Source organism: Vidua macroura, chromosome 4 (genome assembly GCF_024509145.1).
Source record: "Vidua macroura isolate BioBank_ID:100142 chromosome 4, ASM2450914v1, whole genome shotgun sequence".
Classification (NCBI taxonomy): domain Eukaryota; kingdom Metazoa; phylum Chordata; class Aves; order Passeriformes; family Viduidae; genus Vidua; species Vidua macroura.
The window spans coordinates 16,499,820-16,515,078 of record NC_071574.1 but is presented as its reverse complement, the minus strand read 5'-3'; the positions used below and the strand labels follow the sequence as shown (position 1 = coordinate 16,515,078).

The 15,259-nt window shown below is 38.8% G+C and overlaps 1 protein-coding gene across 1 annotated transcript in view; it reads left to right on the top strand.

Annotated features, from left to right (window-relative positions):
* The first annotated feature begins 6,427 nt into the window (after positions 1–6,427).
* Positions 6,428–15,259, top strand: part of LOC128806601 (bifunctional heparan sulfate N-deacetylase/N-sulfotransferase 3) — a 45,181-nt gene continuing 36,349 nt past the window's right edge. Inside the window, exon 1 of the mRNA XM_053976295.1 lies at positions 6,428–7,408. Within this exon, the coding sequence (XP_053832270.1) occupies positions 6,428–7,408 (981 nt within the window). The remainder of the gene's footprint in view (positions 7,409–15,259) is intronic.

Here is a 15,259-nt window from a genome sequence, read left to right as displayed (position 1 = left end):
GTTCTCGAGCCGCCCGCAGGCTCCCGCTCCGCTGCGGACACTGCCCGGGCCGGGAGCGCGGCGGGACGGGGCGGCTGCCCGGCACTGAGGCTCCCGCTGCGGAGGCAGCGTTTGCGCGGTTGTTCTATGGGGTTTCTTGGGGTTTGGGTTTGTTTTTCTTGTTTCCCGGCGCACTGAGCGTCTGCCTGGTGCGATCCCCGCACCAGCCCTTCAGTGGCTGGGCTTTTTCCCTTTCGTTCTCCTCGCGGAGTTCTGCGCGACGCTGTTGCCCTCTAGTGTTTCCGGAAATTAGTTACGGCTCTGTTGGGGGACAGAATTAGTCAGCCTAGTGCAGTAATTATTCATAACTTCAGGTGCTTATAGCTGCTTGGATTCCCTCATTCCTGCCAGAAATTGATGTGTGCTGCTGCTCGGCTCAGCTGTCATGTGCAACCCTCGGGAAATGGCAGAAAACTTTATATTATTCAATTCGATGCCTGATGTGCTGGATACTTGCTTCAGGTTTTGGTATGGTGGGGTTTTCTCTTCCTAATAGAACGGTAAGTAAAAGAAATAGGGTTTCTCTCACTGTCAGTATCTCCAGTCAGGTGTCTCGAAGAAATTGTGCTGAACTCTGCCTTATTAACTCTACACTTGGCAGTTCTGGGAGAAAAGAGAGGGGAGGTGATGGTATGGGCATGGACCAGATAGTGTGCTGGACATTTATCGCAGAGACCTTGAGCAAATAATTTACTCTTTAGATAGTGATGTTTTTGCAATTGCTGAAAAATAACAGGGTTTATCTCAGAAAAATTGTGTGATGTCAAGAGCTTAAAGATCTGTCTGTAGAAAGTATTGTGTGAAGGTAAAGAGTAATTTGAAGACTAAGCCAAACTTCTGTGTTCTGTTGAAGTCTTTAAAACCTTCTTTTAAACTATTAATAAACACTGTATATTTAATCTTTATAAATATTTTTTCTTGACAAACTGTAATGCTTGAATCCCTATCCTGTAAGGGTCTCTAGCACTGTGTTAGGCAATGCAGCATGGAGCTAAGGATATCACAGGTACAGTAGAAACTGCGAATTGCTTACCTCAAGCACATGGAAAAGAATTTCTATCCACCGGAATTGTTGTGCTGTCTGAGCCATTCCCTTTTTTCCTAACATCTATGAGGGAATGTATGCCTTTCAATAATTACACATTCCAGGATTTGTTATGTGATACTAAAGGGTCGCAAAGACTTCCCTTGACAGTTTATGTCTCATATCACCATTTTTACAAGTTGAAAATATTTTTTTGATATGCAGTTGTAAGGTCTCATTCTCAGCCTGGATTTACTCATTTGAGCTGTTAATGCTTGAATTTTTAGTAAGTAAAATAATGCTGTAAACAAGGGTACTCAGTGTTTGGAGGCTACTTTGGTATTTTCATAACTGATTTAAAAATCAGCCTTGCTGTTCACCCCAGGTTTGGTTGTGTTCAGTTGTACTTTGCTGCTTCCTACCAGGTCCTTTGTATATCCAAAGTTTTCCATTTTAGTAACACTAAAATGACTTCAGAATACTTCCTTTGAAATAATATTTCATAGTGACTGATCAGAGCAGACCTTTATGTTCAAAGCAGTTAAGCAGCATTCTAGTCAGTGGAGATTTAAATGTCTATAGTAGCATGCTAAACAATATGCCTCTTTTTTTTTGTGCTCTTCATTTAAAACTCATCCTTCATGTAATACATCACCAGCATGTCACCAGCACTGTGGTAGTATCCGGACTGGTAAAGAACAGAATGGGAATATAGTGATGGGGATGATTAGAAGAAAGTTTTTAAATATATGTCCCCAGATAAATATAGTATACCTGAATAATATTGCTGACTACTCAATCCAGAACTAGCTCTGTTTTAGTAGTTCGTAATGAAAAGGATTTTTGTTACCCTTTAAAAGTATGTTTTTTACCTGTAAGTATGACCCAACTTTATTGTTTCTAATCAAGGGTCACAGTAAACAGTTGCCCTGTTGCACAGGCCTGAGGTAAGACTAAAGCAGAATTTTCTTACTGGGCTTTGATAAGTTTGATTTGAGGTCAATTTCTCACTTATTTATAGATATTTTAGTTGAGCCTATTGCTTTAATCTTGATACTAAGACAGCATAAAAAAGTTTCTTTTAGTTTTAAAAATTGTGTTGATACTCATGATACAACTTTAATAGTATTTTTTTTAAATTCTGTCCAGTTTTATGTGCCTGTGCAGTTTCTTACTTGACCATTTGTTTTTACTGGATTGAGAACCCCTGTGAAGAACTTAGTAGGCTGCGTTCCCAGCCTGTGTTGTCTCCTGGAAGAGCTTCTATTAGGGTTATTAGGGGGAAATTATTTACAGAAGCCAAGAATTTGGTCATTTATGCTTAGCAATGAAACAACGAACTAAAGAAAGCTGCAAGTGGTAGGAACTTATGGTGTGCTTCGGGTCTTTGGGGCTCCTCACAATATTTATTCTATCAGTGCTACTTTGTTAGTAATTTAAAAAAAACTGAAACAGAACAAGCAGAACAAATTATAACCCCCCAAACCAATCCAAATTGAAGATCTCTGTTCAAATTCATCTGTGTCATGCTGGTTGCCTGCAGATACCTGTAATTGTGACTGCCCAGCAGTGTGTTCAGAATGGTAAATCTTCTGCTTAATAAGGTGATATTTCTTTCCTGTACCAGCAAGATTTTCACATGAGCAGGTTCTGGGCTGCAGAAACTACTGCTGTAGATGACAAGAACATTGAGCCTTGCTGTCTGTGTTCATAACAAAATGTAAAATTTGCTTCTGTGACTCAGCTTTCTCTCAGCAAGATCTTCTCCATAGTGAGTCTGTAAGTTAAAAAGCAAATTCTGAATATTCAAAGATACTAATTTTCACCTTAAGGGAGCATTTTGGTACCTCCTACTTTGAGCAGCGGAGGTAAAAGGTCCTGGTCTGAATTTTAATACAGTGGCATGAAAATGCAAAATAGGAGATCAAATGCAGGTTCTTCTAAAGCAATAAAGTTCCAGATAGAAGAACAAACAGGCAAATTTTATTGCTTCAAACCACAGAAAAATACCATACAAATTATAGGTAAAATTTATTGCACCATCAACTTTATGGAACTTTGGATTCGTATAATATCTGACACCTGTTTTCAAGTACTTTGAGGTACAGGTGGGACCATATTCCTCTGTCACAGTATTCCATATGACTGTAGAAATAAAAAAGAGCTGAGACTGCTGATATTATCTATGGGTGTTTTTCATTATTTTTCACTGAAACAATACTAACAAGCTTGAACTCTTATGAAGACTTTCTAGACTCTTTGTTTTTTTCCTTTAAGTCTTTTTCTATACTTGGATATTTTTTATTGATGTTGAAGTTATCATGACTTCTCCTTTCTTTGGTAAAGTATTGCATTCTTTGGTCATGAAAGTAAGACTCCTCAAGTACTGTCCTATTCTGAAATGCCTCTTCTCACAGCTTACTCACTGTAGGTACATTGAGAATTACACTTTTTGTCTGGTTTTACTGTAGGAAATTATAGCAAGCAAGGGCCATCTTTCCTGAAGCCATATCTAGAGATGTGATAAAGGTCACTGTCACAATCTCCATAGGTCCCACAATGCGTGGTGTGTCCCAAGGATGTCACTGTCAAGGGGGCACATTCTGAGTTGTTTTAGCATGCTGCTGTAATACAGCACTAGAGTATCCAGCAAGTACTATTGCTCAGGGGAAAATGCTGCTGTCCCTCAAGGAAAGCAACTGTACCTTGTCAAGGCTTTGAGACTGTTGATATTGTAAAATATATGTTCTCTTTGAAATGTTTGTTTTCTTCTTTCTATGTTCTTTTGAACTCCTGCGTTGCAAACCAGTCCTTAAGCAAGTGAAAATTACCTAAGCCTCAAGCTGATACAAGAGAGTGTGCATTTAAACCTTGTGTCTTGCTCTGTTCCATCCCACTTCCTGACTGTCTTCAGCAGGGAGTGTGCCAAGTCTGGCTGTGCCCTGCTGCCTCGGAGAATTCCTCATTCCTCACAGTCGAACCTCACATCTGTCTTGGCAGTTCCAGCCACTCCTCCTTAACAGCTGCACTCTGTAGCCCCAGGGGGCACCTGCAATTAGGAGCTGAGGCTACAATGACAGGGCTTTTCTTGAAGAAAACACAGGTTTCTGGGCTGGCTCCAGATTTTCCTCTGCATGGAATGGCATTAGGAGCTTTGTCCTTGCTGCAAATGTTTCTTGGGTTGCAACCCTTGTGTAATACCCAGTTCAAACAGCCCTTCCTTGCTATGAGCTTAAGTCAGTGTCAATTCTCATTTTTTCTGTATCTAGACCAACCAGATCTGTGGTTATCAAAGAGAAATAGGTGTGTGTACAGCTTTTCTACAGAATGCAATCAGTGTTAATTTTAGGCACTAAAATTATGTGTTTCTTGGCATTCAGGCAGCTGAATTGGAAATGCAAAATGAAGAAAACCCTTTGTGTGTGTAATGAAAAATCATCTGTCTGGAAACCTCTCTTTGGTGTTAACTCATTCAGGATGGAATTTGTTACCTGACTTGTTACCATGTTAAATATCTCTGTTATGCCATCCAGACTGATATTCTTGAAGCTAGTGTGGCAAGGATTGGACATTTCAATTCTTAAGAATGTTGAGGTCTTCTAAAGATACTTCCATATTGTTGTTTGGTCTTTATGCATTCTTCAGGTTTTTTTTCAGATAGAAACCGGGAAGCTGGGGTTATGTTATTTTAGTCTAACACTAATTAGTGAGCCTGGGTGAAAGACAGGTCTCCTGCCCAAAAGCTTTGAGCAGGACTTGGTGCAGCTGCAGGTAAGGTTCAAAGCTGGGATTAAGTCTTCCCAGAAGAGAAGGGGTTCATAAAGTTATCTGTGAGTAGAAGATGAGGACAGTGAAATCTATCCAGAGTAGAATCTATCCAGACAGAAGGAATCTTGCTATGAATCTTAACTATGAATGAGACAGCTCACATACACTTGTTCTTCATGCTGACTTTTGCAGTTTTGATGAACAGAATGACTTGAGTTTCATTTTCTGCTCATCTGATTTTACTCATTTATTTTTGCTTTATGCTCATCATGGCAGTAGGAAGATCTGTCTTCAGGATTTAAGTAAATTTGTGGACATTACATAGGTACTGTTAAGTACATAATATTTTTTAGCTTTTTTTAAAATCTGAAGTGAAAGACCAGTTTGCTTACAATGTAGGATAAAAAAAACCCAACCAGGAATGGAAGGATTAAGCTCTCATTTAGGAAATGACCATGTTAATGCCACACCTTATCCTAATCCCATTTTCAAATGGACCTGGGTGCAAACTACACTGAAGTTACAGTGACATGTTCTAGATCTTGACACACGTAATATTTTTCAAAATCTGCTTTGAACCTTTGTTTATGACTTATGATCATTATTTTATCCTTGTCACATCATCCAGTTGTTTTACTAGGGAGTTTTTACAGCAGTTGTATTGCTGGCTTGAACAATTACTCTTTCCTTAAGTACAAGATAGAGCATAAGTATATCCTTAGGTGATCTGCCTGTTAGGTTTAACTTTTGATTTATTACTTTCTCTTCTCGGATTTAAGAGCTTGATTATTCTATGTTTCTTTTTTTTTTTAATGCAAAGAAATGCTTCTAACAAAAAAAAAAAATCAAAGAAAGTACTTCTAACAGTTTGCAAAACTCCACAGTCCAGAAAAATGCTTGGATTTCCTCTCATGTTGCAGGAAGGAAGGTTTGCTTTAAAAAAATTCCTATGAGAGATATAATATAGAGTGTATCAGTATATGTTTGTACAACAGTTAAGATGTGCATGTTCTTGGTTCTTTGAAAAACTAATACAAGATAGAATTTGTTTAATCATATTGCCCCAGCTTTTTAGGGGTTGAAGGAAGAAGGTTATACATTTTCCAATATTTGGTTGTTAGCAATTGTCTACTTGGAGTTAATTTTTATCTTTAGGTAAAAAGAATTTCTAAAACACTGTAAATTCTTCACTTTTATGTCTTGCTTTTCAGTGCCTCTGCCTGCTTTATTTGATCCTCTGAGTTGAGGAACCTGTGAGATTTAGAGACCTTCAAATGGACATGGCAAGCAATGGGAGCAGAAAAAAAATTATTATTGCAAAATTTTGAGCAGTTGTTACCAACAGAAACCTCTGGCTGGCAGTGGTTTCTTTGCTCCTCATGAATTTAAGCAGATGATACTTCACAAGGTGATGCCTCAATTAAATCTCTGATTTTCTTTTCTTCCTAGACTACAACCGTTGGTAAAGCTCGGTGGAATATAGATGTGTGTGCTGCAATGGTGACATAAATATTTCAGAGGACTGGAACAAGTTGTTGAGAATCTGTGTTTGTTTTTCATGCTGCTCTTGAGAGCTGTCTAAGGCAAGTAAACACCATGAGTTTTATCCTGAAACTTCACAGACATTTTCAAAGAACAGTAATTTTGCTGGCCACTTTTTGTATGGTGAGCATAGTTATTTCTGCCTACTACTTGTATAATGGCTACAAACAGGAAAATGAACTTCCTGAAACCTCTTCAGAAGTGGAATGTGGTGATCCTCAACTGTTGCCATACAAGCTGGTGGAGATGAAGACCACGAAGCCTATTGGTCCCCTGAGGACAGACCTTGTAGTGCTGGTGTTTGTGGAAAGCCAGTACTCAACGTTAGGCCAAGATATAATAACCATTCTGGAATCCAGCAGGTTTCAGTTTCACATTGAGATTGCATCTGGGAAAAGTGACCTCCCAGTGCTTATAGACAAAAACAAAGGCAAATATGCTCTCATAGTATATGAAAATATTCTCAAGTACGTGAATATGGACTCTTGGAACAGAGGCCTTCTAGATAAGTACTGTGTAGAATATGGTGTAGGTGTGATCGGATTTCACAAAGGCAATGAGAACAGCTTGCAGAGCTTTCAGTTGAAGGGTTTTCCTTTCCATGTCCACAGCAATCTGGGTATTTTGGACTGTTGCATTAACCCTCATTCCCTGCTGCTCCATGTGACTAAACCTTCTAAGCTTGAGAAAGGGCCCTTGCTTGGAAATGACTGGGCTGTTTTCCAGATTAATCACACAACTTACCAACCAGTGATACTTGCAAAAGTAAAGACACCAGGAAACCTTTCTCCACCTGCTGCTCTAGGTGCTCTCTATGCCACGGTAATTCATGACTTGGGGCTCCACGATGGGATTCAACGAGTCCTTTTCGGCAATAACTTGAATTTTTGGCTGCACAAGCTGATTTTCATAGATGCCATCTCTTTCCTCTCTGGAAAGAAGCTCACAATAGCCTTGGATAGGTACATTCTGGTTGACATAGATGATATCTTCGTTGGCAAGGATGGAACAAGGATGAACACCAACGATGTACAGGTAAAGTATGTGCACAGACTAATGGTCATTACAGCAAAGTGATTTTTTTTTTAACCTGAAAGTGAATAGTTGTTCATAGTTGGAACTTCAGGGCTCCACCCTGGAGCTGTTCGTATTTAATGCATACGTTGAGAATCTTACAAGCAGGAGGTGAATGCAGTGAGCAACAGTAAATGTCAGCATAAACTTTGAAGAGTGGACTGGATTATTGGCTGTTTGAAATGGGTTTGGATGTCAGGAGTTGCTTGCAGCATTTCACCTCTTTCATCTCTGTTTTATGGCACTTGCTTGCAAGGAGGGTTTGTGTTACTATTGGTCTTAAAAGCTCGTTCTGTCACTAAATGACAATTTCCATTTTTATATTCAGAGTTGTACATTCCTGAAGGTCCTTTTCCACTCTGTTGTGCTGTTCAAGTGAGGTGATAGTTGTTGGTCAGTAGCACTAACATCTTAACATTATGTCTTCCTGTAAGTATTTCTTCTGTGCTTTTTGTGAGGAGTGTTGTCCTAAAGCAGGTAGTAGGAGGTCACCTTTCGCAACTTGGTCTAGAAGCTAATAATCTGTAACATACTGATTGTTGCCCTGTTTGTGCTAAAAATAAGGGAGAATGTTTTCTTAGAAGTTGGTTAATGGAATGAGGATCTGCAAGAAAGAAAAACAAGGACAGCACCACATGCAGTGGATTATTTTTGTTTCATTTTTAACCATGTTTTTGGGCTTTTTCAGTGTTAATATATTTGTCAAGCTACAGCAGCTCTGCATGCAGTGCTTCCTTAAACAAAAGGCTTGACCCTGCAGTTAAACTTTTAATTTGCTTTAAAATTGCAGCATACACTCTTTTCCTCTGTACATGCAATTGTAAATGAGATTTCCCTCCTTATTAAGTAGATGTTTTCCTTAGGCAAACAAATCGCATGGGAGAGAGCAGAAATAAAGGTGAAGCTTCCTAAATGCTTTTCCTGTGGAGAACATAATTGCAGTGTTTGAGTTAGATGAGGGAGCATGCTTGGAGAGTCTCCTAAATGCAAACTCAGATGGCAGGAAAAAAGTCAGATCTGATGAACATCACTGGCAGAACATGTGTTGTTCTGCAGAAGCAACACTTTCTGGTAACAAAGTGGGTGAAATAAAGCCTGAATCAATCCATCACTGTGTTGTACAGTAGCAATCAGAGACAGCATGTTTTGTTTTGTTTCTCTTTGCAAGTGACACCTTAGGATTGTCATTTTAAAATAAGTTAGAATGTTTAATTGCCAGAGTTACATAGCAGAAATAGGAGACTATTGAGATAAATTTGATTACAGCAGATACAGAAGGATAAACCATATTGTTTGGGGAAAATAATTTGCAGTATGTCAGAAAGTATTCTTCCCAAAATAAAACTGTTATATTAAGTAGAAGTAATATCAAAGTGGAAATAACTTTTAAGTAGGATAATTTCATTTATACAGGACTGTGTTCTGAAGCAATGGAATCTAAAAAAAGAGTTCCCTTCTGATTCTTTATCTACTTGTAGTTAAAATGTTGTATTAAACATGTTGTTAGGGCTGTCAGATGCAATGCATCTTCATTACTATTAATATCACAAGAGTTATCCTCGGTGGCACAATGACATGTGGAAGGAAAGAAACAAAATCAGTTTGCAGTAGTTGGAAATACATTATTGTAAAGTGTATTTGCAGATAAATGACATCTCATTAAATAGGAGTTTTACTGAGTTCTGCTGCAATGACTGTGATGGAGAATTGGGTGCTGCAAGTGTGAAAAGAGGTTCTAAATGTAGACTTCGTATAATTTCAGTACTCAAGACGAGCTCATTTCCACTAAGCTTTCATTTTAACTACTGGCAATATAGAATTAAGGAGGATGCTCTTTTGTGATTTAATTTTGTTTGACAATCACCTTGTTAATACTTGCTGGATATACTCAGAGCTGCTAGGCCTGTGAGCTGGAGGAGAGTAAGGTGAATATTTCTACCAGTATTCTATTAATGCTAATCAATCTGAAACTTAAGGAATCTCCCAAGAGCCAGAAGACCTCTATGGCTGGTTCTGACTGCTCTGTGGATAGGACACAGTTCAGAAATTGGAAGGTTAATGCAGAACCAGTAGCAAAACTCAGGTGGTCATCTGCTCTAAACCCCCTGCTCAAGCTAGGCCATGGCCAGGTGCCTTTTGACTGTCTCCAAGGAGACAGTCTCTCCAAGGAGAGAGATCCTGACTGCATGTAAGATCGTGGTTTCAAAGGAATTTCTTCTTTAGAGATCTAAAATAGATTTCCAATGTGGCCAGAATAGTTAATATTGGAGGCCTTAACCCATAAAATCTTAACTTCCCTCTCCTTTAAAGTGTGTGAATTGGAGTTAAGCAAATAGAAAAATTACTATTATAAGGTTTAGTGGTAATTTTTTATCAGTGTTATATATTTACCTCAGAAGAGGTCAGATTAAAAGCAGGCCTTCCAAAATGAATGTCTTCTGTACCTCTGAAGAGGAGGCAAAGTGGTGCTACTTCAGCTCGAGTACCTATAGTGTCAGGAACACAAGTGTGAAGAGCCCTTCTGAAAATGTTTTACAAATATAGTTTATCAACCTAAATGCTGTTGTAAATGCTTTGTTTTGTTAAACAGCAGATAAAGTTTATTCTAGTTTCACCACAGCTGCTTCAATTACAAATAAAAAAAGGATCCAAACAACTTGAAACAGTGGCTCAGATTTTTAGAATAAATACCTGTTAGAGATTTGCCTGTCTCTTTGTAACATCTGGGCTGATGAACATAGTTCTTCGATGTAAGATACTGAGTAGCTGTCACTGTGCATCAACAATAACCATCCATCTTTATATTTATGTACTTTATCTTCCTCTGGTATAATAGAAATAATGGAAGAGAATGTTTCCATGGTCTAATTGCCTCCCACTTTGAAAATAAGCTTGGTAATAATCAACTCAACATTCATTTTTCAGTAAGTTTTTTCTCTCCTATTGTCTGTCAGGCAGGAGGGACCACTAAGCTGTGGCAATGTTATATTATATTTTCCTTGTTTCTTTTGTAAGGACTTAAGAGCCTGTGCAGTGCAAATAATTCATTTAAATGGACATACAGAGAATAATCTATCTAGAGAGCCACAGAATAAGTTTATCTTAATAGACCGTGATTGTCTGGCTGACAGTCTACTAATTTAATATCTTCTTTTCTTACAGTTACTCTTTGTGAAATTTTTATTACTATGAAGCATTGATATTTTTCAAGGGAGAAGCAGGTGATAAAAGAGGGGAAATTAAATGTGGGTTTTTTTCCTGATGACAGTTTGTTCTGTGCTGGTGGTCTAGGCCATCTACCTTTCCCTTCATTTCCCCAGTAAATGCACTTGCTGGAGTTCCTGGAGAGTTAATCACATTTTTCAAAGGAAAAGTTAGAACACTGACAAATTATTTTTTCCTAATAATTAGCTGTTTGAGCTTCTCTTGACTGTCTGGACCTTTGTGTGAGTTCAAAAGAGACTGAATCGAAGTCAGGATGGGGATCTCCTCAGATAAACCTAACCTGTTTCTGTACCTGTAGTTATTCTTTATAAATGCCAAAGAAAAGTCTTCATATTAACCATATCCATTATTGGAAGGATAGATCCTTATGTATCATTCTGGTTTGGGAGTGCTTGGGCAGTGCATCTGTTAGTGTATATGTGCACTGCAGGGGGCAGTGCAAGAGTCAGGCTGCAGTCTTCTAGCATTAATTGCTGGAGAATTGGAGAAAAAAGCTGTGCCAAACATTGTTCTGGTAATGGAGAAGGTTCAGCCAAAAGGAATCAATTTCATAGCCCTTCAGTCTCCATACAGTCACTCATCTTGCTCGGATGTTGAGAGGCAGACACCTCTAATGGAGCTACTGCTCAACTTGCCACAGTAGACTTAAACACAGAAAAACAGCACATCTTCAGGGAGGCACTGGTTAAGTGAATTGCACCTTAAAAGTATGTGACTTTGTTCATAAACCGTTTCCAGAGTGAGTAACATCAAATATAAACATTTGTATTTGGTCAGATCAGTCCTCTTCCGTTTTCCATAGCCAGTGCTGTCACTGTTTTGTTGCTTTCTTAGTAACATTGGTGGCCTAACCTTTTGTTTAATATAGTTCTGTTTAATAACAGATTTTCCCACTAAGAGCTAATTGTATATTCCCTCCATTAAATTCATCCACATTCCTCAGCACTGCTTAAATTATTGCAGTTATTTAAAACCCATTAAGTATCTCTTCACCCTCTGCAGCATACATGGAAAGAAACCAGAACTTCCCAAGGCAAAACAGACCACTTGGCTATAAATTTTAAAAATCCAGTCATATGGCTGTTCAGTTTTTCTTGCATAGGAATGACCTAAATATTTGCCTCAGGAGAGAATCTTCCATATATATTGTGTTAAGGCAGAAGGGTTAGAAGGTTCAGGCAGAAAGCCTGAACTGTCAAGACAAAGGATGGTCCCTGTCACAGGAGGAAGTCTAGTTCTCTAAGTTAATTGCTTCTTTATCTGTAGGATCCCATAGAAGGTTATCAGAAAACCTGACACATGACAGATATGTCATCAAATATGTCAGCTGCAGAACCACTGAGCCATAAATCTTCCCTTTGGGGAAATTCAAAAAATCTTTTTAATCACGTCTTTAAATTACATAAGAAATTAATGATTATGAACTTTTGTTCTGCTAAATCATTCTGTATTCCCAGTCAGTTAGCTGTAATACCTGTATACCATTGTGGAATGTGTCTGCTGTGTGTGTACATATGTTCTTTCTTAATTTGACCTGAAGCTCCTGAGGTATTTCATTCTCACTTGTTGGAAATAGCAAGTAAAAAGTGCATTCAGTTCTTCAGAAGTGTCAAGGAGAAGGAAAATTACTGACTGGGGTGTCTCTGTAGCTTTCTGATGCCCTAGGAAGACTGATTTACTTGTGCATATTGTGTCAGCTGTAGTAGTGTAGGAATATTGCACACTGTGGGACAGTGGAGTTAGAATTAGATTTCAGAACTAAAATGAAATTTTAAAAGAAGTTATAAAAATTGTCTTACATATTTTATGGGCTGCTACCAGCATGTAGTACACTCTACCAGTCAGTCACCGTAACATCTAACTTCTAAAAGCAGTTTGGTTCATATGCCAGCCTCTGTGAATTTTATTCTAGTAAGATGGATACAACTGCTGCTCAACAGAGCCTAGCTCTTTTTGTTAAAATCATGCTGCTATTTGAAGTTGAAAGCAGGATAAAAATCTTCTTCCAGAGCAAGGGGACTGCAGAGGGACCACAGGGATGCAGAGGAGCTGGTTCTGCTTTGATATGACACTTCTGGGGCTGCCAGAGCAATGCTGGTAATTCCTCGTGGGCCTCTTCCTCCTGTTCTCTACCTGTGTGAGCTGGACAAAACCAAATCCATGGAATAAGCTTGGTGCTGAGTTTAATTTAGCAGTTTATCCATGGTGGATGAGGACAAAAACTGTGCATGCAGTTTTGGTATTGCAGCCTTCATTCCTGTAAATTCAGTGGTTTGCCTTAGTTGTGCTTTTGCTGAAATTCTTTTTTGTTTCGTCAGGTATTTTGTATTTGGTTTTCTTTGAAAAATAAATTACTGCGGTTTTTTTCCCCCCTCTCTTTAGTTTTGCAATACTGGAATAACTGAATCTGACGGGGTTTTTAGTTAGTTTTGGTTTTAATTGTAATTTTCTGACACTGTACATGAAAACCTAAAAATATTTAATGCAGACCTGAGTCTTGAGACAGTGATATGTCAAGGATTGCACCATCACTCGCGGTTATAAATTCAGTAGCAGGTAGCTAAGAGAAGAAAAATGCATTTGAGTTGCAGTTTTTTATTGTCAGAGAGACTGCAGTAACTGTTTCTTGGCATGGTAAATCCCATTAGGTCTTTTAGGGCAATGAGGCTGATTTGCTTCAAGCTCTTGTACCCCAGCACCTGATTGGACTATTGTTTATACATTCCTTGGTTTCTTCAGGATAGAACCAAAGTAAGGAAATCATGGCTTCTATGGATCTGCTGCTTTCCCAAATAAGATGATGTGCACTGTGGGTTCAGTCTTTTGCATCTTTCCAGAAAGTGAGAGTAATTTGTTTTCATTTCTAAATTCCCCATATTTCTCTATGGTGGTGAATACTTTGCTATCCGTAGTTTTAATGTGACAACAGTGTCTTCCTGTTCTCAATGGAGTTCTCTGATTCAAGAACTCTTTTAAATGAAACTTAATGAATGACGCTCACCTGAGATCAAGTGATCTAACTCTGAATACTTGGTAATGCTGTTTCTGGTTTTTCCCTTGACTTATATATTATGCAGAGATTTCTTTACTCTTGAGCATAAGGCTTCCCATCCAAAGAAATCCATAAGAAATGCTTATGTCCACCCAGTGTGCCAGCCTGCACTGAGATCATTTTTGGTTCACAGCCACGTGGTTAGCAAGGTCTGTCTTCCTCTGTCTACTTAAAAGTATACACTTTAGGAATGTAGGTGAGTATTTTCATGGGCATGATAAAAAAATGTGTGTGATTCTGCACACTTTCAGCATGTTGTCAGCATAACCTAAACACTGCAGCAGTTGGGTCGATCTACCTGGCCATGGAAACAAAATCTGCTATCCTGTCAGTCCCTCTCTTTGCTTGGATTGCGAGCTCTCTTGGTCAGAGGCTCTTTTTGTTCAGCAAACACCTCAATAATACAATGATGATGCATTACAGCTTCCTGCAGAACTGCACAGATTCATCAGCAGCGTACAAGTGGCTGCTGCAAGATTTATTCTGGGCTTTTTCAGTGACAAGTTAGCCATCCACTTCCTGCTGCTAACAGAACGGAATAAAACTTTTACAGCCGACAAATAAAGAACAAACTGCAGACAGATCTGGAAATCAAAGCCATTAACTGTAAAACACGATACCAAAAGTGAACCTTCCTCCATACTGCTCTTTAGTCACATCACAGGGCACAGTCTAGTGAGAAGAGAAAAACGAGAGTGGAAGTGGGACTCCTAATTCATTCATTTCCTTTACAGTGCAGCAGCATGGGGAGTGGCCTTGCTTCTCCTCTTCAGCCTGGAAGGTCAGTGCAGTGGCATGACTGGTTCTAGGTGACCATGCTTACAAAACCATGTGAAGGAAAAGCAGTTGGTTGCCAGTTTATGTGTAGCCCCTCATGGAATAACAGTTCTCTTCTCTATCTCTTTCCAATTCCAGTTTATTTTCTGTGCACAGACCATAAAAACCTTACGACCAAATTTTAGAAGTAGTTACTCTTTAGGAGACTCCTTCTTTCACTTTGCAGTCCTGGAGAAGAGTTACTGTTACTCCTTAAAGTGTAGCTTCATATCTGAGATAAGTAATAAATTAAATTTAAAAGTGGCTTTATATTGCAGAAATTATACTGCAATCCATTTGAAAATAGAAACAGTGGTTAGGACAAATAAAGCCTGTGACTGTGCAGAGGAATGCTCCCCAAATTCATTCCAACCCAGGTCAGTACATCCACATGACAAAGACTCTCCAGAGGAGCCAGGTTTGATTTGGTTTGGGAACAATGGTTGTATTTTTGTGGAACTAATAAGCCACAGCTCTTCCTCAAGCTTCCATTTACTTGCCTTTTTAGTGTTAGCAATCCTGGGAATAAGCCAAGTGTCTCTTCTCCATTTTAAATTGGCCTTGGACTAAAGATACCTCAGAGTTGTCCTCGATAGAATGCTAATGACACTCAAAAGGAGGCTGAAAATCAATTTTGCATTTCTGTAAAAAATATTATTTTATGCTGCAAAATGTTCCTCTTATTCCTTGTCCTTTTCCACTGCCATTGTTAAAGGTAA